This window comes from Rhinolophus ferrumequinum, chromosome 24 (genome assembly GCF_004115265.2).
Source record: "Rhinolophus ferrumequinum isolate MPI-CBG mRhiFer1 chromosome 24, mRhiFer1_v1.p, whole genome shotgun sequence".
Classification (NCBI taxonomy): Eukaryota; Metazoa; Chordata; class Mammalia; order Chiroptera; family Rhinolophidae; genus Rhinolophus; species Rhinolophus ferrumequinum.
The window spans coordinates 41073444-41101422 of record NC_046307.1 but is presented as its reverse complement, the minus strand read 5'-3'; the positions used below and the strand labels follow the sequence as shown (position 1 = coordinate 41101422).

The 27979-nt window shown below is 43.3% G+C and overlaps 1 protein-coding gene and 1 pseudogene across 1 annotated transcript; both read left to right on the top strand.

Moving 5' to 3' along the window:
- The first annotated feature begins 19985 nt into the window (after positions 1–19985).
- FAM220A (family with sequence similarity 220 member A) lies at positions 19986–21746 on the top strand. The gene has a single exon (XM_033095689.1). It carries the CDS (start codon positions 20021–20023, stop codon positions 20807–20809), a length of 789 nt encoding a protein of 262 aa, XP_032951580.1. The 5' UTR covers positions 19986–20020; the 3' UTR covers positions 20810–21746.
- A 187-nt stretch (positions 21747–21933) lies between these two features.
- On the top strand, positions 21934–27810 carry LOC117016444 (40S ribosomal protein S3a-like; annotated as a pseudogene).
- Positions 27811–27979: the final 169 nt, after the last annotated feature.

The window sequence follows — 27979 nt, the reverse complement described above, 5'->3', positions numbered from 1 at the left end:
AATAAAGTTGAGGGGAAAAAAAAACAGGGCAGGGAGAAGGAAACTTTATTATTTTTTTTTTTTAGATTTTTTTATTGGGGAAGGGGAACAGGACTTTATTGGGAACAGTGTGTACTTCCAGGCCTTTTTTCCAAGTCAAGTTGTCCTTTCAATCTTACTTGTAGAGGGTGCCGTTCAGCTTCAAGTTGTTGTCCTTTCAGTCTTAGTCGTGGAGGGTGCAGCTCAGCTCCAGGTCCAGTTGCCGTTTTCTAGTTGCAGGGGGCACGGCCCACCATCCCTTGCGGGACTCGAGGAATTGAACTGGCAACCCTGTGGTTGAGAGCCCACTGGCCCATGTGAGAATCGAACCGGCAGCCTTTGGAGTTAGGAGCACAGAGCTCCAACCACCTGAGCCACTGGGACGGCCCCCAAATTTTTTTTTTTAAGGCTATTAATATCTTCAGATAAGATAATTCATCCATGAATAAGAAGGGAGCGCTGGTTTTTAAAATTTTTTAAAAAGTTCAGATGATTTTTTAAAAAAAGAACAACTCGGAAAAGCATGCTAGCAGGAAAAACCACAGAGGGTTTGAAACATCAAATTGAAGAAATCTCAGAAGACAAAAAAGCCATGGAGAGATAGAAAATAGAAAACAATGAGAGCATTAAGGAAGCAGCCTGGGAGGCCCAATCATCCTAATAATATCCTATAATAGAAAAGGAAGAACAAAAAGAAAGAAAAAGCAAAGGAGGAAAACATCCATGGATATACTCAAGGAAATTTCCCAGTCCTGAAGGGAAAGTGCCAGCCCAGTGAAGGAAAATAGACCCACCCCTAAGTACACCACTGTGCAACTGCAGAGCAATGGGAAGAGAGAAGATCCTACAAGCTCCCAAAGAGAAAACACAAGTCATAAGGAAACAGGAAATAGAATGGTTTCAGGTTTCCCAACAGTTACACTGGTGGAACATTGCCTTTAAGATTCTGAAGAAAAATGGTTTTCAACCAAGAATTCTACTCACAGCCAAACTATTGATCAAATGGGTGGGTAAGATGAGAATGTTTTCAGACAAATTCTCAAAAGTTTTACCTCCCACACACCATATCCCAGGAAGCTCCTGGAACTATGAGTTCCTCCAGTAGGAAGAAATAAACCAAAAGAGGCTGTGAAGCAGAAACTGGAGATACAACAGAGCAGATTCCTTCCCGACAACAGAGCAGATTCCTTCCCGTGCCCCTCCCCATGGTGACTGTTGTATGACCCACCCACTTTGGAGCAGGGACACTTTGTAGCCATAAAACCACACATGGTCTGTATTCCTGGCCACTTCCCCAGGGTGATCAGCCAGGGATAATGAAAGACAAACCAGCACTTTTGTTGACCAGCTCAGCTCTGATGGCAGAGCAAGGATGTGATAACAGCGAGAAGGTAGCAATAAGACAATAGAGAAGTACTTCATGATTGAATGGTTGCACTCCCTTGTATATTTCTCTTTTACTCCCCCACATTTTGTTATAAAAATTTTCAAACACACAGAAAAGTTGAAAGGAATGTACAATGAACATCCATATATCCATCGAAAGTTTACAATTAACATTTTACTACACATTATTACATATCTGTCCATTTATCCATTAAACAATTCATCTAATTTTTTTGGTGCCTTTCAAATGACAGAAATCAGTACATTTCACCCTTCAACATTTCAGCATACATATAATTAATTATACTAGTTTATAGTTCACTTGTTTTTTTAGGTAAAAACTTACATACAATGAAATGCACAAATCTTAAATTTACCATTCACTGAATTTTGATAAATACATACACCTGTGTAATGCAAACTCCGTCAAGATATAAAACATGACCATCACCCTAGGAAATTTCTCATGCTTCTTCCCAATCTCTGCACCCATTTCCAAAGGCAACAACGGTGTGGTCATTTTCACAGGTTCATTTTGCCTGTTCTAGGACTTCATATAAAAAGAATCGTACAGTATGTACTCTTTTCTATCTGAATTCTTCCCCTCAGCATAATGCTTTTGAGATTCCTTAATTTTGTGTATATCAGGAATTTCTTCCTTTTTACTGTTGAGTAGTAATACATTATAGGATATATCATGGTTTATTGATGCCTGTTGATGGATATCTAGGGTGTTTCCAATTTGAGCTATTATAAATAAAGCTGCTGAGAACATTCTTGTACATCTTTTTAGACGTGCGCTTTCACTTATCATGGGTGAGTGCCTAGGAGTGGAATTGCTGGGTCGTAGGTTAGGTGTGTTTCATTTCATAGGAAACTGTGAGACTTTTTTCCAAGGGAATGGTCCCGTTTCATATTCCTATGAGCAACGTGTTCCCTGCAATACTTGGTGCTATCAGTCTTTTTTTCCTAATCAGTCTTTTTGATTTTAGCCACTTGTGCAGTTTTCTAGGGGGTATTTCATTCATTTGCATTGCCCTCGTGGCTAATGGTGTTGAGTGTGTGTGTGTGTGTGTGTGTGTGTGTGTGTGTGTGTGCTTGTGAGGGCTTATCACCATGCCCCTCTTTTAAGTAACAACTTGGCAAGAGTCTTCTGATACTTGTGGGCTGCAATGAAGAAAAGTACTACAAATCTCTTTGAATAAGAAAAATTCTGTTATATGTACATGCTTATGGATACATGATGGGGAGGATATTTCTGGAAAGAGGCACAGGCAGCTGACCTGGGGAAAGAGGAGTGAGGGAGACTTTTCACTGTTTGCCCTTTCAAATTTAATACTATGTGAAAAATTGCATTCCTGCTAAAAAATATAGGAATAACAATTACACTCACTCTAAGAGATTTCAAAAAGGAAATCAAATAGATCTGAAGTGTGTGAACATACTTTGCCTTCTTGATGGAAAGAAGCGAAGCCCCAGGATATGACCCGGATTCCTTCAATTATGAGCACCGAGTGTCCCAAAGAAATGGCTACCTGGGGATAGGTAATCCTATCACTTCAGCCTTGCTGACATTTTATGCTGAAAGTGTGACATTGTGGGAGGAATGCTGGGGTAGGAGCCCGGGAATGCCCCAGGTTCTCCACCATGGGCTCTGGCTTTGCTAAGACCCCAAGCTCTTTTGCCCATCTGCACAATGAACACGAACCTTGTGCTCTCCATTCTCTGCGTCCACAATTCCAGCCAGGGCTATAAACGTGAGGGGGAACAAGCCGTACCAGCCACACATTACTGTATTGGAATTTTTTGTAAGTAAAGACACATTCACATTGTTAAAACAGCAACTAGTACAGCAGAGCTTACACTAAAGACCACGGTCCCCTGCCCAGCCTTCCCTTGGGTCTCCCTGCCCCCAAATCTGCCCCTAGGGGGCAACCACTTTTTTTTTTTCTTTACAGAAATTTTGAAATATAACAAATTAAAGAAAAGGACATTACACCTAAATGTACAGTTTAGGGGTACCCACTTTTAACCATATCAGATTTTTGTAGTGATTTCCACTATATCTCTGAATAATAAGCGGATACCACTATTTCGTTTGATCAGCTATCAGCATTAGCTCTTGGCTTTGTGATAAATGAAGATTTAACTCACTTATACCACCATTCCCTTTTTATTGTATGTATCACTATCTTAGTTCTTCTCTTGGTCACCATTGAAACTTTACATAATATTCTGTCCCTGTCTTTTATGCTCTGCCCACCATCTCTGGGTAACTTCTAGGTAAGATGAGGATAACACCAGTGGTTCCCTGGGCCCGCAGGGCCTCGGCCTGGGCAGTAAGAGATTCTCTGACCCCAGGGCAGGCTGTTTGCCTGGGCCCGTCCTTCACGTTCACCGGTTTTAGCCCTGAAATCTGGACAGCTGGAGTCCTGCCCAGAATTCAGGCGGGAGAGATGTTAGGATGATGTCACACTCTTCCAATGCCAAGCCAGCTGCTGCTTGCTCCTTTGTTAGCCAAGGTTCCCAGATGTGGTGTGTCACACCAGGAAATGTCCAGTAGAAATATAATGCAAGCTACACAGGAATGTTCTAGTAGCAGCATTAAAAAAAAAAAAAAGCAAAAGGAAACAAATGCAACTAATTTTTTAAAGCCACTTTGTGGAGCTATGATTGACATACAAAAAGCTGTACATATTTAATATTACAACTTGATGAATTTGCAGTAATGCAGTTAATCTTAGTCTTATGTTTTATTTAAGTCAATAGAGCTAAATTTGATCATTTGGACATATAATCAAAATTATTGAGCTCTTTTACACTCTTTTTTTTGCTACTAAGTCTTTGAAATCTGATGTTTTACATTTCTATCACGTTTTAATTCACGCGCTAAGTGTTCACCAGAAATATTTGCTGTGCCTTTAGATTTTGTAAAATTTACTATTGAAAAGGTAGGTTCCCATACCCAAGTTGTTCTAAACATACTTAAAAGTTTTCCAATAATTGAATTTGAGTATCAGTTTTTAAATTTAAATTGACGTAAATTTCAAAAGTGGTTACAAGACAGCGCAGGTCTTATAGACGCTGATGGTACTCAGGCACAGAGGCCCTGTGGGGAGGGCCCATCACAGAGGTCTGTGCAAGTGCCTTCTGTTCCATTCCTTCCCATCAGCGGGTGTTGTTGACCATCTCGCCTACTAATCCCCTATGAGGACCATCTCTTAGGTTTTGGTGAAAGTGAAAGCGGTGCTGCTCCTGAAATAAACATTATGGATTGTATTTGTTTATATAATTTCAGATATACTGATAAATGCTATGAATAAAAGTGAACTAGTGCTTACTGGGTTAGTAACAGAACCAATAGGATATATGTCTCTGTATCTACATCTATCTACCCAGAGACAGATTTATTGTGAGGAATTGGCTCATGTGAGTCTAGAGGCTGGGCGGTCCCCTGATACGCCCTCTAAAAGCTGCAGACCCGGAAGAACTGATAGTTCCAGTCCAAGTCCAAAGGCCTGAGAACTGACGGCACAAGAGGTAATAGTACCAGTTCCAGCCCAAGTGCAGAAGACCAATGTCCCAGCTCCAAAACAGGCAGAGGGAACAAATTCTCCCTTACCCAACCTTTTGTTCTATTCAGGTCTCCAATGGATTGAATGCTGCACACCCACCTTGGAGAGGGCCCTCTGCTGTACTCAGTCCACCAATTCAAATGTTAGTCTCATCGGGAAATACCCTCACAGACACATTTAGAATAATGTTTAACCAAATATCTGGGCACCCCATGGCTCAGTCAGGTTGACATATAAAATTAACCATCACATTTATTAGTGTGTGTATTGAAGGGGATGTTATTATCATAATTAATACTAATTAATAACAAGAACAAAATCCACTAACCACTGAACACAAACGACTTACCAGGCACTGTATATGCTTTTTGTGTATTATTTCTAGTTCTCAAAACAACTCCATGGATGAAAGATAGTAATATTATACCCATATCACAAATGAGGACATCAAGGCATATTGACCTCTGGTAACTTGCATAAGATCCAGTCTCTGGCAAATGGCACTTTGAACCAAAGTCATTTGATGGCAGGGCCTGCTATCTTAGTCACCACACTAAGCTGTTTCATGTATTCTTTCCTTATAAAATTTGAAAGAGCCCGTCCCTGCCCTCAAGGAGTTTCCAGTGTAATAAAGCCATGAGTGCTATGACAAAAAGAAACCATTTCTGATTTGGAAGATAGAAGTGAGGGCAAATCTGCAGGAAGACATGATATTTGGCCTGGATCCAAAAGGGCAGGTATTGGTTGGGTTTCCATAGTTGCGGCAAACTGTATTTTCCAAGGTGTAGGATAGGTCTCCTATCCTACAAACCCTTCCTGCAAAGTGATATTGACACTCCTCCCATTGAAAAATGAGACCTATGCTCCCTTCCCTTGAAGCTGGGCAGAACTATGTCTAGGACAGAAGGGACGCCAGGGGTCTACCTGGGATCTCTTGGAAGCTTGCTCTTGGAACCTAGTCGCTAAACTGTGTGGAAGTCCAGGCCACGTGAAAAGACCCTATACAGGTGCTTGGAATGACAGCCCCAGCTGAGGACCCAGCCAATAGCCGGCCTCAACTGCCAGATTCTTGAGTGAGGAAGTGTGGTATAATAAAAAATATCTTTGGTCTTTGTTCCTGGTTCCTGGCACAGAGTCCCTAATACCCTTGGAATTTCCTGAGTGATAGGAGTATCTTTTGTGACTCATAAGAAGATCTTTTCAACCATACCTGAATTTATGCTCGTGTAGCACAGGTGACTCATGGCTGGAACTTAGATAGCTTCAGGATGGGGGCTGGGTACCAGATAAACCAACTAAACATTAGAGGGTTGGAACCTTCAGCTCCACTCCCCAGCCTCCAGAGAGGGGAGAGAGACTAGAGATTGAGTTCAATCATGTGACCAGTGATTTAATCAATCGTGCCTGTGTAATGAAAACCCTGAAACAATGAGGCTAGAGGAACTTCCTGGTTGGAGAACATATTATGTCCTCGGAGGGTGGCATGCCCAGATTCCATGAGGAGAGGGCATGGAAGCTCTGTGCCTCCCCCAACCTTGGACCTTGTCCTATTCAACATTTTTTAAAAAAAGTTTATTGAAGTATGATTCACACACAAAAAGCTACGCATATTTAATGTCTATAAGATGAGGTTGGAGATAAGCATAGACTCCTGAAACTATCACCACAATCTATGCCGAAAACATATCCATCACCTCCAAAAAGTTTCCTCCTGCCTGGAATTTATAGCCAGCCTATCAGCATTACGAGTGGCTCCAAGGGCATGGTGGGAGAATACCATCAGTTGTGGTTCTTGAGTTTCAGGGGACAGAAAACTACTATGGATTAAGAAAAAAAGAGAAAGAAATATTAATGGGAAGAACACTGGTGAGTTCACAGAATCAAAGGAAAAGTGGAGTAACCAGGACTCAGAAATGACAGGATCCAGGGCCACTCTGGGGTCCCCAAGGATCTTCTTTTTGGGATATTGACATCGCAATAACTTAGACCTACTGCCTCAGGTTTCCCTTCCTAGCAAGGGAGGGGGTGTTCTGGTTGGTATGGTTTGGTTACCTGCCCGTTCTGTTGGGGAAAAAGGGAGGGACCCAGTGACTCACAGCCCACTAGAACCACAAGGAATGGGGTAGAGGAAGTCCCCCAAAAGAATGGGAAGTTGTGGCTGGGCAGGCAAAACAAAAAGATATCCACTGCGTTCATTAGGACTACCGTGTTTCCCTGAAAATAAGACCTAACTGGAAATAAGCCCGAGCATGATTTTTCAGGATGACATCCCCTGAACATAAGCCCTAATTAATGTGTCTTTTGGAGCAAAAATTAATATAAGACCCAGTCTCATTTTCGGGGAAACATGGTAGGTTCAATGCGAATGACAGAGACCTAAAGTAACAACGGCTTAAAGATCTGAGTTTATTTCTCTCATGTGAAAATCCAGAGGTAAATCATGCCGGTATGTTCCTCTTATTCATGAAGTCTCAGGGCCCAGCTCCTTCCTCATGTACCAAGATGGAGCTCCAGCAGCACATCTAAATTCCAAGCACAGGAGGGAGAAAGACAGAGGAGTGAGTGCCCAGTAGTCTCTTCAGGATGATTCTGGATGATGTCTCTTCAAGAAGCCACCACACTTCTTGCACCCCATTGGCCAGAACTTAGTCACATGACTACACCAAGCTGCAGTGCAGGTTGGGAAATGTAGGCACTGCTAAAAATTCTATTACCCACCCACCATTGCCTGGTACTCGCACACATTTCCACATGTTTAATTTTTAAATGTTCCCTCCCACCCATCATATTGTAACCATCATAATCTCACACTCAATCAGGAACACATACACCCTGTCCTCAGGAAAGAAACACAGAATCAGGTCCAGGTGCTACCATACCTCCCAGTCCAGGACCACTTCCTTCAGTCCCATCTCAATGTTTTGCAACCTATGGACCAAAGAGAAGTGTAACAAACATCAATTCATTTTATGTACAATAATGAGGAAAAGGAAGAGAGTAAGATGTAAATATTTAAAAATACCAATAATATGACACAGCAAGCAAGGAAATGCAGGTAGACACTCTCGACAGCCCCCATTTCCTCAGTCACAAGCCTGTAGCTGACATTTATCACTTCACCTTTTCACTACCCTTTCTAACATCCCCTTGCCTTTGGCCAGCACCAAAGTTAGTTTCTTTGCTCAAAACCTCATTCCTGAAAGGTCTGAGCCTTGTTAAAAATGCCTCGTTACCTTAGTGGCATTTAGAGACAAAGAAATGAGTAACCAGAGAACAGATATATATAAATCTCACATTGCCACAGCCCATCTGGTCTTTCTGCATAATTCTAACAAACAGGGCTGCCAATTCTCCACCAATTGAAATCTTAACAAGCCTAAGAATAAATTTAGCTAATCTCCAAAACTGTTTACACATTGTCAGATTGATTTTGTGTCTTTTGGCAAATTTTCCATTGGAGACTATCCTTTAAAATGTTTACATTATGTTCCTAAATACTATATAAAGAAGTGTTCATTTTACTTTGGGGAAGAATAGCTTGAACAACCATGATAATTCAGCAGCATGTGTTGTGCGGTCTTCAAAGATAGCATCCACTGTGCACTGCAAGGAAAAAATAGCTTACAAAAGAAGGGAAGTGAGCTTTTCAATGTCGATAAATGTGTCAAAATATAATGCTGCAAAAGTAAGAGAAACTAAATGTTTGTGCAAATACTTTGAAAAATATTGTTTCAATAATAATAAAACTAGCCAAAAGCTAAACCCCCTGAAATATCTATTTTAAATGGTCTTGGCTTGAAATACAATGGCAATATCGGATGACTGAGCATCAAACAGTACAATTCTTTGTATACAGAAGGCATTTAAAGAAAAATGATAATGCTAAATAATAGCCATAATGACAATACTAGAAATGTCCTCTGTGATTTATAATCTTCTTTGGATTATAGATCAATAAAATGAAAATTTAAAAAAATGATTTTGAATGTGAATTCATTTAGGGATAGAAAAATTTTAAATGACTTTTAAAAATGATTTTTATTGCAAATCCATTCTGGGGCAAAAGGTTTTACACTTAAATCCATTTTCACACTGTTGCTTTCTACTCTTTGCTTTCTTAAAGGACTTAAGACTTGCTTTTCATTTCATCGATGAAATTCTTTTGTCCCACCTACACCAAATTCCCACACTTTCTCCTTGGAGAGCAGAAGTTATAACGTGAAATACTTTGGAACGAAAAGGAAGGTCTCTACCTTCTCCCTATGTAAACCTGTAATAGAAACCTATATGCTTAAGTAGGAATGTAAAAACTTACTGTTGAACCCCCGAAAAAACACAGGACAGCAGACGTTTTGGAAGTTTCAATATTTTTACTTTTCGCATCAGGGGCTTTAATTAATATCATAATTATTAAAATATTAAACTTGACATGTCTGGGGACCACAAGAAATCTACACGGGGAGAGTGTTCTGTCCGTTGGCCCCAAGAAGCCTCCCTTCGTTTGCTTTTTACAATTGCGAGAAGACAGACATAACATAAAATTCACTATTCTAATAATTTTTAAGTGTACAGGTCAACGGTATTAAATGCATTCACAGTTGTGCTGACTCTCCGATGCCAATTCACTCATCTTCCTTGTTTTCTTTTTTCTTGCTTACCACTAGGGGGCGGCCGTAGACAGCGTATCAGCCACCCTCCCTAAGCCGCCCTCTCACGCATGCGCATCTCACCTGCGGGAAGGTGACTGGAGGCGGGCCTGGGCCGGACTTTGGGGGCGGGGCAAGGGCGCGCAGGCGCGGCGAGGGCATTGTGACGTCAGGCCTGGTGGCTGGGCTGGGAGCAGGCGGTGCTCCGAGGCGCTTCCCCTAGGGTGACGCGCGGACTCCCCTCCCCGCGCCCGCCCGCCCGCCCGCTGGCCTCGCCGCCGCCTCCCTCTACGCGCGGAGCGCGGGCCAACAGCTGGGGCGGAGGCCCAGGGGCGACGCGGCGCCTGTTAAAGGGCGGGCGGGCGGGCTTCGGAGCGCCGGGCGGCTAGGGTCCGCGGCCGGTCGGTGCGCGGCGGGCTGGCTGCAGGCGCGGGTCTATATGGCGGCGGCTCTGTCGGGCCTGGCTGTCCGGCTCTCGCGCTCGGCCGCCGCCCGCTCCTATGGGGTCTTCTGCAAGGGGCTGACCCGCACGCTGCTCATCTTCTTCGACCTGGCCTGGCGGCTGCGTATCAACTTCCCCTACCTCTACATCGTGGCTTCCATGATGCTCAACGTCCGCCTGCAGGTGGGTGAACCGCGCCCGCCCGCCCAGCCCCTCTCCCCCGACCCTCCCCGAGCGCCGGTCCACCCAGCGCGGTCCTGCCCACCGCGCCCAGGACGAAGAAGATGCTGTCATGAGCTGCCAAGCTGGATGCTGAGTGTTTGCCAAGCACCGTGCATTTCTCCTGCAACCCCACGGGTGAAAAACCCGCTGAGGTTATTATCCCCATTCTGCGAACAAGGCCGGGGCGGAGGGGCGGAGGGGAGCGGCCTGCCTTGGCGGAGGGCCTACTGCCGGGGCAGGGGTCCGCGGAGAGGCGGGTGGAAGCTGGCACTGGCTGGAAAGGCCCTGAGCCTGAACAGGAACTGTTGCCCAGAAAAATGACAAATTGGGCTTGGAGTGGGGGGTGGCATTATGGTTGACTTTCTAGTTCCCGAACTTTACGAAGCTCGGGGGTGGGGGGAAATTATCCTTGAAACTTAACATGGATTAATTGATGTTAATTGTTTTGATAGATCCTGGCCGGGGTAGAAGTGGGGTGGGGGTGAAGGTGAGGGAAAATGAGGTGGAAGATGTAGAGCCTCAAAAGGCTCAGCGGCCTGAAACAATTCAGATGTGAAATAGTAGACACACACACACCACCCTGGAGCTCACCTTTGTTATAAATGACCGACATATCTACATCCCTTGATTTAGAGATGCCTTTTTCTAGTGGAATGGAGAATTGTCAGATTGAGAATTATTCCTTTCCAAGTGTGTCATAGATGACCAAGTGCCAAGCTCCTCTTGGATGTCATTAGTACCTGCTGGGTGTTGGGCACAGGCTCTGTGATGGGAGAGGGACAGGTCCCTCCCCCTTGGAGTTTACTTTCTAACAGTACTTGTGTTGCTCCCCCATGCGCAAAATGAGGGAGTCTGAGCAGTAGGAACAGGCCGTGTTGAGACTTGGCAGATGTTGTTCTTTTTTTCCTTCTGCTTCATTTGTCTCAGAATGGAATTGTCCCTGTGCTTGGACTTTCAGGTTTTGGGTGCCTGTCACTGGTGATGGCAGGCCTCATAAAACTTAAAAGCAACAATTGATCAAAATTGTGTGAAGGTGAAATGAGATGACCCTGCCTCTCTATTTCAAGGTCCAAATTGAGATACTTTTATGTGAGCAAGAGCTTGTGGCATCCTTAAGTGCTACCAGACTAGTAGAGTAGAAAACTCAAATATCTTTCTAGCAGGTGGTATAAATAAGTGAAGGATGCTGCGTGTGGGGACAGGGCTACCAGAAAACTTAGGCTCTAGCCGATTGCTTTTTGCGGTTTGCCAGATCTAATGATGTTCAAGAGAAATTGGAAATCCTGATTTTTAGATATCAAATTAACATAAATTAAAAAACAAAAAACTCCATGGACAAAAAAAAAAAAAAATGTGTCCGCAGGCTGTATGTATTTTGACCCCCAAGCTCCCACTTTGGAAATTCTTGTTCTAAAATTACATTAATAATTTCCAGTCATTTATGAAATCACAAGAATTACTATAAAACTCAGTACATCGTGTTGAAAATCAGTTTTGTGCCATTAAAAAGAAATCACCTTTCTTGTATGTCCACTTATGTTTATGACCACCGCCCGAGGCCAGGCTATAGGAATCACTTTCCTGGGCTATTGCAGTAACCTGCACCTGTTCTCCACCGGGCGGTTAGAGAAACAAAACCCAAAGTTCTGATTGCACGCAGAATGCAGTTCACACGTTTTTACCCTGCGGATCTGACTCCACTTTCATAACCTCTCACCTGGCTTGCTCCCTGCTTCCTGTTCTTTCTCAGTTTCCTGTCTATTCTGCATGCACCAAGCCCCTTCCTGCCTCTGGGCCCTGCACACACGGCTCTTCCCTGGCTCTTCGAATGCTGGTCCATTCTCCCACCACAGCTCTTATTTCACAAGGGACTTCTGTGCTCTCCCATATCGGTGTGATGATTAACCTGCTCTCTTCATTACAAGAATGCCGAAGGCTTGTTTGTTTCATATGCATTAAGGGATAAAAGGGTTCCAAATCTCTGTTTGTAGGGCGGTGAGATCATCTCTGATATGGTTATTCAAATACTAATTTCATAACACAATCTGCACTGTAATGACTGAGGGCAGGTGCATTTTGAAGGAGGGAAATTGGCTCTGGAATAAGTGGTGTGGGCAGTCAGGAGAGCTAGGTGTACCAATCCCAAAAGCCCAGAATGGATGTGTGGTGGACTTGATGCCAAGTAACAGTCCCGGTATGGCACAGCTTTTTAGAGCCTGGCGGGAGCTGAAGGCTCAGGTAGAAATGTGGACTTTTGTAATCAGTTTAGGTGTGAGTGGGGATGGGGGACACAGATAGGTGATCACCAGCTAGGTACGTTGGGGCAGGGCTGTTCAAGAACTGCATGAGGATTTTAGGCTTGATCTTGGGCTTGATCATGCATGGCAGCTGCCATTTAACATGCTGAAGGGGACAGGGTGGGAGTGGGGTGTCTCTTTACTATAATATCTGCTACTTTCAACTCCCCTGACTTATAGTTTCAACTCCCCTGACTTAGAGTTCCCCAACTTAGAGTTTCTGTTCATTTGTGGAAAATCACTAACTTACCTGATGTGAGACTTTAGTTATTTTGGTCTCTGGTAAAGGACAAGTGCAACAGGAAATAGAATCTGAGTAAAGGGGATGGGCCCCGCTCACTGCCTTCTTTTTACCGAGAACAAGGCCCATTCTTTCCATTGCAGGGGTGCTGGAATCTGTTTCACGAGTAATAGGGACCAAGGACTCCATTTCCCACATGTTTACGTAGAACCCCCAAATCATGTATCAGGCAGCAAGACATTCTAAGGACGTTGATCTCTCTTTTATATGAAAGATGATTGAATGAGAAAATAGATGCAAAAGGACTTTGAAAAGTGTTATGATTTTAAAATACTGTTTGCAAATAAGCCTTGCAAATACTCTTGGATCGTTAGCATCCTCCTTATTTATACAGAGTTTGAACTACATGGCAGTAAAAAAATGAGAATCCATACCAGATTCTAAATGTAGTAAAAGCAAGAGGAAAAATTGTACTGAGAACCTACTATAGTTCAACAAGTCATGCCTACAGCTTCTCAATTATGTGGCCTGTGGGAAGACTCAAGTACTTTAGCCCCAGGTCACCCAGATTCTTATAACTATTATTATAAAAGAGAAGGCCTAAGAAAGAACAGTTGGAGAAGAGAAGATGTTGTGAGGATTGATGACAGTGTCGCAGAGAAGTGTCTTTATTGTCTTCCTGCGCTGTCACAGTCTGCCACGTGTCCCTGTGCTGGCCAGGCCTGGACCTGCCTTCCCTCTGTGCCCCTCTCTCTGTGCAGCCCCTCTCCTCGTTCTGTTTCCAGTGACTCTTTTATCGTCTTCTTTTTCTGAATGACTTTCTAAATCCAGCACTGTATGTTTCAGTGTTCACCTATCACTTGAAAATCTACTCATTCATTCCAATCAGGTAAAAAGAGTCGAGGAAAGCGGGTGGGGATGGGGAAGCTGGTTGCCTGCTAAATAGAGCAGTCAGAGTGGGGCTGATTGATCAGATGGCATTTGAGCAAAACCTTGTAGGAGGCGGGGGCTTGAGCTTCAGAGATATCTGCGTTCGAAGAGTATTTCGCTTTGCACAGAGAAGGCCCTACCGCTGGTGCTAGGCTATCCTTGTGTGTCCGGGACAACAGGAAGGAGGTTGGAGAGTGAGGAGAAGGTGGCAGGAGAGTCAGAGAGGTCCAGGGGCAGCTCACATGGTGTCTTGTAGGCACCGAAAGGACTATGATGAAATTGTCATACTAAGGGCTGAAGAACTTCAAACAGTAGCAGGGATCCCAAGGTCCTAGTCCCACGACCAAGTGCAGCTTCTGGTGAGTTTTATTCTGTTGCTTGGATTACAGCAAGTTCCCAGAAGAGATTGGAGGAAATTATAGACTATCAAGAAAATGTTATAAAAGCTTGTAAGTTTTGTAAAAGCTTAAGCATGAGTTCAGGTAAACCTGGTTTGTTCTGGCTTCTGAGATAATGAACAATTGTATACTTTGAATTGATAAATACCAAATATAGGAAACATAGAAATACTACAGAATCTTTTCTGTCTTTCACGTGAATGCTTTAATCATGGTTCATAAACTTTTAAAATATTTTCAACCTACATAAAATTTGAAAGAATAAGTACAGTGAACCCCTGTATCCTTGACTCAAGTTTTTCAAGTCTTACAAATAATCATATAATTGTTCAAGCAGATAGTAAAGTGTATGAGTTCTATCTATGTGTACTAATGTCCCAAGAGATGTCTCACCATATATAAAGAAAAGTAAGTTTGTAAACCATCTATGTGGTATTCTCCCATTGAAAAGTTTTGTTGTAAATGTGCTTGTCCATACTTGGGCGTGGGGGAGCCTTCCTGGACCAGGGACCAGTCCCGACTCAGGAGGGAGCGGGTATTGCTTCTCAAACGATCTGTGCAGAAGGATTGTGTTTCTTCAGTTCCACAGGCTGGTGGCTCGTAAACAAACATTTATTTCTCACAGTTCTGGAGACTAAGAAGTCCAAGATGAAGGCACCAGCATGGTCAAGGTTTCATTGCAAAATCCTTGTATATGTGTTCACTGGAAAGCAAACTTGAAGGAGACAGAGCCCGGTTTGTCTATGCAGTCCTGAAACCGGCACCTGCCCCTGCCCTTGGCTTTGGTAGGGGGCCCAGTGAACCCTTGCTGCCAGGAAATCACAACAGTAGATTCCTGACCGGAAGGTTATGCGCATTTTTAGATGTTACTGCCAGCTTGCCCTCCACTGAGGTTGCACTGTGCTTCCTCCTGCGATGTGGGGGTGCCTCTGGCTGCTCCCCACTCCTCAGCCGCTGCAGTCTGGGCCTCGGCCTCTGTCTCCCCCTCACCCCGAAATGTGCTGGTCTGTGTTTAGGCTGCTTTCACGTTGCTATCCAGTGGTCCCCTGTGTATCCTCTGCTTTACAGAAGCCCTCAGCAGTATTTTGTCATTTGTTCCCTAAAGCACTCTTGATGAGGATAGTGATAAAAGTTGCTGTTGCTTGCATGTCCACGGGATGCTGGTCAGAAAAGCTGCTAGGTGCTTTCACACTTGGGTTCTTACAGCATCCTGAGAAAAGAGGGTTCCTGAGGTCCCCACCTGGGACAGGACACAGCCTGGCCTTCGGAGTGTGAGCGAGCGCACCTTTGCATCCAGGTGACGGAAGGAGGCTTCAGGGTGGTGGCTCACGGGAGCTGCACAGCTCGTTATGTAAGGCCAGGTATGATTTGGAAGCGCTTAGTAACAGGAACTAGGTAACAGGCCATTAGTAAGAGGAACTTAGTAACAGGTGACTAGTAACAGGCACTGGGACTGTTGGTTATGATTCAGCTCACTGTAGAGAGGACTGAGTTCTTCCGATTTCTCGTCCTCTAAGCTGAGCAGCACTTTGTTTCAGCCCCCTCCTCGGTCCGATCATGAGCACAGCAGTGTGAAGGTGTCCTGATGTCCACATCTCAAAGCGGGGATGCCAGGACGGTCTTGGAGTATGTCTGTGAGCTATGACACGGCAGGACCCGGCTCCAAGCCCGTTGTCATTGCGACCTTGTGTAGCTGTGTCTCCTCCCAGTCCCCTTGGGAGTAGCCTTGCCAGCTGGCTTTCTGAAGCATCAAGGCCGGGATATTTTTAGTTTACACAGCGGTGGTATCCAGACCATCAGCTCCCTGAGGCCATTAATAGCTCAGGTTAGGGAAGGTAAGGTGACAACAGTCCAAGAGGGCAGCAGCTGCCTAAGTGGGTCAGGCCTATTGTCACACAGCAGGTCAGCTGCCTCTAGCAGGCAGGGATTTGTGTGGAAGGTGACTCTCCTGTCTGCACCTGGATCCTGGGCACACGCAGGCAACCTCGTTCTCTACGCACACCTGGCTTCTAGACTCCCGTTTTCAACCTTTGCCATCTTTTTTTTTGGCGGGGGCGGGGGAGGCGGAGGGATGAGGGACCTAGTTCAGGAATCTCCTCCCAGTACTGCACTTTATTTTTCCTGAATCATACTGTCTTGAACTTCAAACTAGACTCCTTCCTTTATTCTAGCGGTCTCAGTTTTAGTGGACAAGTTTGTATGCCGGAATTTATGCTGCTTATTTTTTTGTAGACTTAACACGGGTGGGAGATGATGACACAGCCGGGGCCGAGAAGAGTTCATTATGTAATCGTGTATACTTCATTTGGTACCATGTCGTGTGCCAATATACGTAGTGTAGTGAGAAGAAACTACACAAAATATTTCACAAATGATTACATGTTTACAAATTACATGAAATTTATTTCTGGCTCTCAAAAATATCAGTATTGTGTGTAACAGTCTAATTAATCAGACGAGCTGGCTAGTTGAGGGCTCAGAGCCAGAATGTGTTCACTGACCTGCTGAAGTATTTTTGTTAAGAGAATTAAATACATAGTTTACAATGAAATTTACTAAAGAACTAGAAGATATTCAGCAAACAATTTATTCCATCATTAAATACATGATTACTTTAATGGTGCCCATTATTGGTGCCTTATTTAAAATATTTTAACACAATTCTGGGAATACTTCATCATTCTGAACAGTACCGAGTCCTTGTACAAGGACATAACAAAAGTGGTTAGAAACTAATTTTCTGAAGAGTTGGCCCATATTAAATGACCTGTTTTTCTTAAGATTCTTTTTTTAAAAAAACCTATTTTAGTACGTATTAAAAATGTATTTGGGAATGCTTCCATTTCAGGAAAATCTTCATCCTTACTACATTTCAAATCAGTAAAATAAATGTAAGGTTTGAAATAATATGGTTTGGAGAGTTAATTTGAGAGAAGTGTCAAGAGAAGTTAATTATGTTTGACTTGGTGAACTTTGAAAGTATTGTTTTGGATTGTAGCCAGCATTCATGCTCAGAAGAGTGGCACCTCTTAAAAGTTCTCATCACAAGAAAAAAATAATTGTGACTATGCATGATGATGGATATTGACTTGTGATCATTTTGCAATACATACAGATGCTGAATCATGTACATCGGAAACTAACACAATGTATGTCATTTATATCTCAATTTAAAAATTTACACCTTATGTTTGTATGTTGGTTTAAACTGTTCAAATATATTTTTATTAGTGGTTATATAGAGTATAGGTCACACTTCTATCAATAAAAAGTTTTGAGCATGCTTCTCAGATATATACTTCTTTATAAAGTATTTTGCTCTACCAGAATATGGTGTATATTATAAAACAGAAAACGTTCATGGGGGATGAGATAGAGATGAACTAGGCTGAGATGTCCTGATACTCTCTCCCGTGTCCCTTGAGGTGAGCTCACCCCATGTAATGACTGCTGGACAGAGGATTGTGAGTAGGTTCTCAGCACTTACCTGTAATTAAGTTATTTGTGCAAGAAACACATCTCACCCCCTTTCTGAAGCAGTCGGCGTCTACGACACTGAGTCTCCCTCCCTGGGGGCTCTGGTGGCCGTGTGTCCCTCTGGTCGTTAGGTCTCAGAGATCCTGGCTTTCCGCACCCGACCGGGTCTGTCTTCTCTCTGCTTGTTATACCAGGGCCGTCATTGCATCTACCTCCCAAAGCTGGCGACTTCTGTATGAAGGCCTCCAGCTCTGACCCGCCTTGAGCTCTGTGTGTCCTGAGGACTCCTCCCCATTTTCAGACACCTTCATTACCCAGAATTGAAAGTCAGAAGAAACCTATGGGCCATCTCACCCTCTTCTACATCTAGTCAGTCACCATCTTTAAAAAAATTCTCTCCTCTTTTCCTTACATCCTCTTTCCTGCACTGTTGGCTTATCCTCCTAATTGGCCTAATGTGAGTCCCTTCCAGTCGGGCCACCACACTGCAGCCCGAGTAATTAGGCTAAAATGCAAACCTAGCAACATTTCCTGGCTGTGATTTCCTAGGTGTCTCTCAGTCACCTGCTGAATGAAGTCCAAGCTCCTGGCGGCGGTGACCGTGCCTCCTTACTGTCCCCTGGTTGGCTCCCATCCTTAGCTCCAGCCCACAATAAGACTCACTTCCTTTGTTTCCTTCCTGGTGTAATCTCTTTACGTTTCTAAACATTTTACACGCTTACACAATCATACCTAGTTCCACACGATTAAGCAGCTTCCTGCCTCCATTTCTCTATCCCACAGCCAGCCGCTTTCCTCTACAACTGCTTCTCTCAGTGGTGACTTCTCTGTCTCTGAATTATGTGATTGTATTGTTGCTTCTTGACTGTTCACTTGTGGGCTTTGTCTTTGTCTCACTGTAGGAGATGATATAACTGCAGCTCTCTCCGCCCGGCTTCCACCTCACGCACTTCCTCCCTCCTCTCCAGTAGGTATTGTGTTTTGGTTAGGTTGCTGCTCCTTAGGCTACCTCTTAGAAAAATTACTGAATGTGATTTATATATCTCTTTACTTTCTATTAATGTTCTGGGGTTATGGTTATTTTTTAAAGGAACATGTGTCAAAAATTTTCATGTCAATTAATGAGGGAACTCGTAAGATGTTCTAATCATTTTAAAGGAGAATTTAGGCAAAATACACATGTATTCAGGGATGCTAAACTAAATTTACAAACAGATGTAAAGCTGGTCAGTATCCACAGGACAATAATCAATTGCATCCCTCCAGACAAATTGATTTTCACTTCTTTGGAAAAGAAATCATTTGCCTCCCTTGTTAAGTTTCCTACAACTGAGGGAGTTGTAAAGCAGCTGGAAGACAAAGGTGCAGGGCCTGTAAAGTTAGATGAAGCAGAGGATGCACTAGACAGCACACCCAGCAATCTTGTGTTTGGTCCATTTCAAAGCTTTCACAAGTCTTGTCTGACATCTTCCCCCTCTGGGGCATCATAATGTCAAAGAAAGGTTACTGTTGGTTGCAGAAAACGGCTGTTCTCTTTAGGTTTAGTGAGGGCAGCAAGACTTAATGGATGGGCCATCTCGAGTTTGCTCTCGGACAGCTGCTGAGGTCACAGATCAGCTGCTGTCCAGAAGTTCTCATGCGAAATTTCAGATTGGGATTATAAAAGCCTCTAGTATTTGCTAGTCTGAGAGTGGGGGAAGTAAGCCCAAGAAGTTTTCTCCACCATATTTTTACTTGCAGGGCCTACAAGTTCAGGGGAAACTTTCTTTTATCAAGGCCCTAGAATTTATGGAGGCTCCTGACCTGCCAGCGTGTGACCCACCTTAACCTTGGGGCTGGGATCTTGTACACCAGGACCCTCCAGGCTGGCTTTCCTCGGAGGTTCTCGTAGACACTGGATCTGTAAGTCAAGTCGACTTCGATTCCTAACAAGTGGCTTGTCACACTTGAGTCATTCTCAAATAGCACGCTTCAAGTAAGGCCTTGGTTGCATAATCGAGTCATCCAGTTATATCTTGGTTAAAGAGAGGACAGGTTTTTCTTGAACCTATGCAGATAATTATATTGCTGTGAAAAGTACACAGCCTAAGAATGTATGTTTCTTATTTTTAAGTATTTTTAGGCATCTGCATTCATAAAGTACTGTTCTTTTTGTTGTGATCTGTAATTGGTAGGTTGTCATCCTGTTTTTTTGTCAAAATGTAGGGCTCCTTCGTACGAGAGACTGAAAGATCTTCACGCTCTGGTGTGTGTAGCCTCCCTTAGACTCTTCTTCGTTATAGCGCTTTAATTCCATTATCTTTTCTAGGTTCATATTGAGATCCATTGAAGACCTTCTGCCGCCTGTCAAAGGCGTGTCCTGAGGCTCACCGCATCAGAGAACACAGCATGAGGGACGGAAGAGGGACGCCCTGCACCTGCCTCGCAAGAGGGAAGGGAGAGGGCGATGATTTGGACAAACTGCTATGTAGACTTAAAAGAACGCAGGAGAGCCCTGGCCCGTCAGGTTCACTTTGCCGGATAAAGAAGCCTGCGGTTGATGAAAATGAAAATGCACAAAGTCAGACGTTATCATTGGAAATGAAAAATGATCTGAGGGAGGTCAGCCTGTTGCTTCATGATGGCGATGAAGTGTTTCCATATTTGAAGGAATCAGTAAGAAGAAATTCTGCCTCCACAGCGGCTTGGAGCCAGACTGTGGACCTGTTCTTTGCTCCTGCAAGAGAAGGTTTTGCTGGGGTTTCCTGTGGTGTCCAGGGAGCCCAGGGGAGGGCCTGGCTGGGAGGAGAGCCTGGGGCCGCTGACAGCCACAGAGGACAGTGCTGCAAAGGAGAGCCTCAGGGATCAGGACCTCGATGCCGTCGAAAACGGTCAGGAATGGGAATCCCTGAGGATGAACCACCGCGTGCTTTTCTTGAGGGGCCAGGCTCTGAGTTGGAACCGGCTTGCCTGCATTTGGTCCTGGGTACACTGCCGCACCTGCATCCTGAAGTCTCCCAGAGCAACGAGACAGAATGTGTTTCCCTGGGTCATTCAGAGCCTGTGGTTTCAGAGCAAACAGTAGAATACAAGAAAGTGCTCCCAGGTGTAAAAAGTACCTCAAACCACCTGCGGATAACACTGCGGTCACTGGCTCTACAAGCTTTTGAAGTAGCAAAGCGTTTGTGCCATAGTTAAGGTACAAGCCGAACAATAAAGGTAGTGAGATTCATTTTCAATTGTCTTAGAATGATTTCTTTCTATTAAATCTGGATGTAAAAGTGCAGCTGTGTGTGAAGTTCCTGCTTTGGTTTTCATGACCAGACAAACTTAAAGTGAGTGGAATTTAAACTCATGGGAAGCTGGTTGGTGCAGGAGGAAATTTAAGGGCATTAAATTGTGCTGGAAAGACATTCAGGATTGGGAAACCACTTCACGAGAACATTAATATATCCTGTGTAAATATCAGATTAGAACGAAAGTCCTCAATGCACCTTCCGCTCCCATGCTGAAGGGCTGCCGTCCCAGGTCCTGTCTGCAGGTTTTCTGATCATCTAACAGAAGTGGGTGTTTGTAAAAGCCCTTCTGCAATCGCCCTAAGCCTTGCTGAGTTGATGCTGAGCTGTTCCCATTTCTGCATTTTGTAGAATGATTTTGGTTTGCATCAAAATGGTATTCCTTTTCTCACATCCCTTTCCTTCCACTTGGAACGCAATTTTAATGGAGGCCCTATGGTGAGAGTTGCAATATGAAACCCATTCATAGAATAAACGTTTCTTAAACTAGGGAACTTAGCGGTGTTACCTGAAACAGCAGTGCGGGTGAGAGTGTATTGTGTAGCTCACAGAAGCAAATCAAGTTTTTCCTTTATAGAAGGTGTCCAGTTTCTGGGAGGTGAGGTATCTTTTACACTAAGATTTTTCTGAGATAACTCCTTTTGTTGTTTGTTGATAACTTTGGATAAAGGTCACTTAAGAGAGTAAGTTTTTAAGGAATCCCAAAGTAAAACAACCGTTTTCGGGATTTTGGCTTGCCTATATCAGTTTATATTGTGTGCTAAATTACTATGCTCTGTGCTATTTTAGTGTTTTGGGAAAATGAAAAATAAAATTTGTTCTTTGCCATAATAAATGTCTTATTTTATGTGTGTAGTGTTGGTTCACCTTGACTTTTTAAAAAATTATTTATTTATTTATTGGGGAACAGTGTGTTTTTCCAGGACCCATCATCTCCAAGTCAAGTCGTTGTTTTCAGTCTAGTTGTGGAAGGTACAGCTCACTGGCCCATGTGAGAATCGAACTGGCAACCTTGGTGTTATAAGCACTGCGCTCTAACTGACTGAGCCAACCAGCTGCCCTTATTAGTGCAGCCTTCCTAATGCTTAAAGGTCGTTTAGCTCCAGTGAAGTCGGTTGCTGACTTATGAGACTGTAAGCAGAAGCTTGAAAAACAAAATGTAAAGCTAGGTCGGAACTTACCTCTCACTTTCCTCCTGGGATGTAATAAAATAGTGTATTGTGGTCCTTTAGGGTGGTGCTCAGAGAGTCCCAAAGTAGGTGTCCTTGTGAAAAAAAATGATTGCCAGCCAGGCTAAAAGGACACTCTCTTGATTGAGCAATTAAAGCTTTGGTTAGAGGATATTCCATCTGGGGTCACTGATAGATTGTGAAATGAGATGAGCACACTTTTCAGTGTTTCAAAATGGGAACTGTTTTCGGTTCAAGGCTTTTCCCCCCACCTCCCTTTTTACTGTTTGAAACTAAGTCTGCTCCTTTGGGATCGAAATTTCCATGACCCATGAACTGTTTCATCTCCTTTGTTTTATAAATTACAAGTATATAAATTTTCAACCAATTGCAAAGAAAAAAGACGGAATTCCTATTTGTCATCAAATGCTAAATTAATAAATTTGAAATTTTTTCATGTGGTTATATTAGACGAAGGTGTATTTTTTCTAAAAGCAGCTTTAGGGAAAAGTTCACAATAACCTTTTTCTTCATAGTAATTTCTTAGTACACATGCACTTCTGAAATTTTTCCCTTTGGTGCTGAGTTGTGTCCAATTCCTATCTGTAGATGGCCTCTCCTGTGGAATGTTCTAGGGTGGAGAGGTGATGATAAATGTACTACATAAAGTTTCATGACTTTGAAAAATGAGGCCCTCTATAAACATTTTTATTTTTGAGGTAATTAATACAGAAATAAAATATTTTGGATAAATTAACTTTCCATGGTTGAATTATAAAAGGAATCACTCATTTGAAATATTTTAGGTTGTATCATTTTGGCAGTGAAAACCAAGGGAAGCTTGTTGTGAAAGTTTTTAACTTTATATGCATTTTCTTCTTTTGCCTTTATGGATTCTGCTCTTAAAGATTGAACAGCATAATCATTTTATATTTAGAAGCAAAATCTTGGGCTTGGTTCACATTTGGAAATCATAATTTCTTTTTTTTTAGCGTTGGAATGAGCGTTGAGGTCTTGAAGTGATTATGAAGTTGCAAGCCTCCAGAGAATAAAAAATTAAGAAACTTATGTGACTATTGATTTTATAAATAAGAAGCAAGACGTATTTTGGAGCTTGGTGTAAATCCCTGTGTATTCTAAAATTCATATAGTCTATTTACTATATAGTTAATCCTTAAACAACATGGGGGTTAGAGATGGCCACCCCCTGTGCAGTCAAAAATCCACATATAACTTGACTCCCCCAAAACTTGACTATTGTTGTCGGTTTTATGGGGTATTTGTTATAGTCCCCCCTGCCCTGCAGAGAGCAAAATCCACAGATACACCAGCCCCTTATATAAAATGACATGGAGTAGTGCGTCAGTCAGCCCTCTGCATCCACAGATTCCCAAACTGCTATTGAAAATCCTGTTTTCTCTCTGTGATTGGTTGAATCTGTGGACGGGGAGCCCAGGGATACAGAGGGCCGACTGGATACTTTTTGAAAAAAATCCATGTATGAGTGGACCCGCACGGTTTAAATCCAGGTTGTTCAAGGGTCAGTTGCACCATAATTTCACCAAGAATAAGAGATGTGCTATAGAATTTATCAAAACGATTAATCAGATCAATTGAAAAGTCATGTTTACTTTCATTTGCACTGAAAACTTTTCAATGAGTGGTATGTTTACATCACTGAAATTTGACTAGAAAAGATTGTTTGGAAAGGAGGTTGCAGTTTAGGAAAGGTGATCTTCACAGGATAAACTACTTTTTCCTGAAACAAATGGTCTTGCTTTAGTGTGGCATATCAAGACGTTGAACAAAAGCATCTGGCCTTTTGGTTCTCTGAGCAGCCCCATGGCAGTTGGCAAGAACAAGCTCCTTACAAAAGGTGGCAAGAAGGGAGCCAAGATGAAAGTTGGCGACCCATTTTCTGAGAAAGATTGGTATGATGTGAAGGCACCAGCTATGTTCAGTATAAGAAATATTAGGAAAACACTAGTCACGAGAACTCAAGGAACCAAACTCGCAGCTGATGGTCTCAAGTGTTTTTGAAGTGAGCCCAGGAGATCTGCAGAATGATGAAGTTACATTTAGAAAATTGAAGCTAATGACTGGAGATGTCCAGGGCAAAAACTGCCTAATTTCCATGGCATGGATCTGACCCGTGACAAAATGTGCTCCATGGACAAAAAGTGGCAGACCGTGAGTGAAGCTCACGTTGATGTCAAGACTACCGATGGCTGTGTGCTTCGTCTGTTCTGTTGGTTTTACTAAAAGCACCACAATCAGATCCGAAAGACCTCATGCTCAGCATCAGCAGGTCTGCCACATCCGGAAGAAGAGGATGGAGACCGTGACCCGACAGGTGCAGGCAAATGACTTGAAAGAAGTGTCAATACACTGATTCCAGAGAGGACTGGCGAAGACGCAGAACAGGCTTGTCAGGCTGCTGCATGATGTCTTTGTTAGAAAAGTCAAAGTGCTGAAGAAGCCCGAGTTTGAACTGGGAAAGCTCCTGGAGCTTCGTGGTGAAGGTAGCAGTTCTGGAAAAGCTTCTGGGGATGGGACGGGTTCAAGCTGAATGAGCTGTGGGTATGAGCCCCAGTCCAAGGACCTTTAAAATTCAGACTTTTCATGATGGCAAGTAAAAAACCCTATTGACGGGGAAATGTTTGGGTTGAGTTGGGAGGGTTGCATCTTTGGGCTGCATCTGCACAGCGTGCCTGGTGATCTGAGGAGTCCTGGAGCGCTGTGCTTTCTTCTAAAAAACAGGTAAGTTATTCAGGGGAGCAAGAGCAGGCATGGCTGCAGTTCTGCGTTGCTTCTATTTTGAGTAGCTCTCTACAGTCAATTTTTAGTTTTTAGGTACATAAGTATATAAGGAATTTTTCTAGGGTAGTTGTGCCTCACCACTGTATTAACTGGAATTCTCCAAAGAACTGCTTAATGATTTTAGCTTTTTTAGGGCAGTGGATTTAACCTATTTTTCCATCCCCTGTTTGCCTACTAAGAGTTCTGTTTCCGTTATCAGAAAATGAATGAGTAATTGGAAGATTGGGAAATAGGCTCTATTTTCTAACTCTTCAAGCTTGTCTTTGATTATGCTTAAGTTTACAAGCACTCCACACTGCTTCTCGCTTACGACTTGCTGAAAGGAGCATGTCTCTAGGTTCCTTTGACTTAAGTTGCTGTGTTAGGATTCTCCAGACAGAACCGATCGGTGTGTACACACACACACACAGATCTGAGGAGATGTGTTACAGGAATTGGCTCACATGATTACAGACGCTGAGAAATCCCGTCGTCTGCCATCAGCAAACTGGACAACCAGGAAAGTCGGTGCAATTCAGTCCGAGAACCAGGAATGCCAGTGTCCAAGGACGGGGAGATGGACCTCCCAGGTCAAGCAAAGGGTGAGCAAATTTGCCCATTCTCCGTGTTTTTGTACCATCAGACCCGCAAAGGACTGGATGATGTCCACCAGCATTGGGGAGGGCAATCTTTATTCAAAGGACCGATTCAAATGCTTCTCTCTTCCGGAAACATACATTCACACCCAGAAGTTGTGTTTTACCAGCTCTCAGGGCGTCCCTTAGCCCAGTCATGTTGACGTAAAATTAACAATCCCCGTTGCATAGCTGCCTCTTTTCAGCTGAGTCCTCAGATGCCTTGGAAAGCCTAGTTCTTTGTAGGACATGCAGAGGGATATCATACCTAGGACATAGCACTGTTTCTTGTCACTCCCCCTCCCCAAGACTTGATAAGGACCCACACTTGTTCAAAAAATCCTACTGTAGGAGGGCTATCTGAGAAAAGGGGAGCTGGTGTATTTTCAACGCAGGTACTTTGTTCTGTATGTGTCAAATCCAAACATACACATCTGAATTCACTTAGAAATTGAGACTGCAGGAGTGAGGGAGACTCATTCATTTTCCAGCCTTGTGGTGCTTTCGGAAGAGTAGATTGAGTAGTCTGCTCCTTGAATCCCGGTGAGTGGCAATCAGGGTTCATTGTCAAATTAACGTTCACGTTTCCTACTACACTGTGTAAAATCAAGGTTTGGCAACACGTGACTTTAGAAACGTTTAAACCTTTGGAGTTTCTGTTAAATCAGCATCTCCTTTTTTCCTGTATTAGGGATTCTCTAACAAGAATACCTTCACCAGATGCCTCCCTTCGGTTCGGTGTAAATATTGTGCACAGACGGTCCCTGACTGAGGATGGTTTGACTTATGATCTTTTAACTCTACGACGGTGAGAAAGCCATACGCATTCAATAGAAACCGTACTTTGAATTTTGGATTTTGATCTTTTCCCACGTTAGCCACGTGTGCTATGACACTTTCGGGACCCAGCACAGTGGCAGCGAGGGCAGCTCCCAGTCAGCCCAGCGATCGGGAGGGTAAATAACTGGTACTCCACAGAGCAGTATTAAGTGCATTTTCAACTGATGATATTTTCAACTTAAGATGGGTTTATCAAAACGGCCAGGAGCATCTGTGTTTGTGTTGAGTGTATTCTTTGGTTTTCTCCATATTCCCTGCATTTGTCACACAGTCCCTAAAAAGATCAGAAGCAGTCATTTTATTTTTTAACATTTGCATCATTTAATATGGTGAACATTACACAAAAAATGACTTTCTGTCAGCTTCCTCTCAGGAGCAATGAGTTTGTCTTTTGACCACAAAACTGATGTAATGTTAGGATTCAGCTTTCAGACCTGATCTTGATGATGTGTGAATTTTGCCCTTCACTATTCAGATGCATGACAGGTGGTTGGCTTTCATTTTAGTTTGTTGGGAGGAGGAAGGGGGATCTGGAAAAAGGAATGAAAATGCCAGTTCATTCTAGATGAGAATCATTTAGGCAAAGAGACCTGCCCAGGTAAGTGAGAGACTGTAGGGCTTAAATCCTGCGGAGACCTCTTGTTTCTCAGTGGAAATAAAGCACTGCTTTTTTTCATAGTTCAAATACGTTGATATGGCTATTAGCAGAACTGAAGAAACCTGGTTTTTCTTTTAAAATCGTTCCATCAGTACAAGGCTGTTTTTGAAGATAATGCTTAGTTTTGAAGCTATGGGGGCATATGCCTGTTGCCTTTTAAGTTGTTAGGAGAGGGGAAATGTAGTGTGAGAAGGTCAAGTAGTTTATGAAGTGGCCTTTATTAATTTTAAGTTAATCTGGGCAAATTTCAATGGGATATCTCACCTACCTCTAAAAGTGAACAACTGAAGCAAAGCCCCAGTGGGTTGGACGCTGCCTTCCGGACGGTGTGTATTTTGTAACTTTAGTAATTCGGAATAATTTTAATGTAACTGATTTGGGGAAAATGGGTGAGGTGTGAAGCAAGCCCTCAGTGGCCTGTGCATGTGAGGTTAGCTTTTGCCGCAAGAGGGCGCCACGTGTTCACTTAGGGAGTGTCCTGCCTCGGGGAAGGCCTTGTTTTTTTTCCAGTTACTTTGTTTATCCCAATTCTTAATCTTAAAAATTAATGTAAAGATGCTGGAATTAGTGCAGTGTGGTTTGTTAAGTTCAATGAATGTGGTATATCAAATCTTACACGGTTCTAACTCTGTAACTCAATACCCTCAGATGGTACGCTTTAAAATAAGATGAATTAGAAAAAATAATTCGGTGGTTTTGTTTTTAATTTTTATTTTGGAGGTTGACTTTCAGTATGAAACCACATTTTCACACTGTATCAACAAGAACGGTGGTTTTGTTCTACGTGGGCTTATCAGAATGTTCACTTCTGTCCAGGGACGCACAGCCTCCCCAGCAGCTGAGCAGGGACAGGCGGGAGAGGGGAGGGGCGGGGCAGGAGAGTCTCGGTCTGTCTGTGCTCATTCAGCTTGGGTAACAGCGGGCTCGTCCTGAGTCTGTTCCACGTGTGAGAGCCACTTAGAAACCCCGAA

Excerpts from the sequence above, each read along its gene's own strand:
- FAM220A (XM_033095689.1), top strand. The coding sequence starts at position 20,021 with ATGAGGGACGGAAGAGGGACGCCCTGCACCTGCCTCGCAAGAGGGAAG.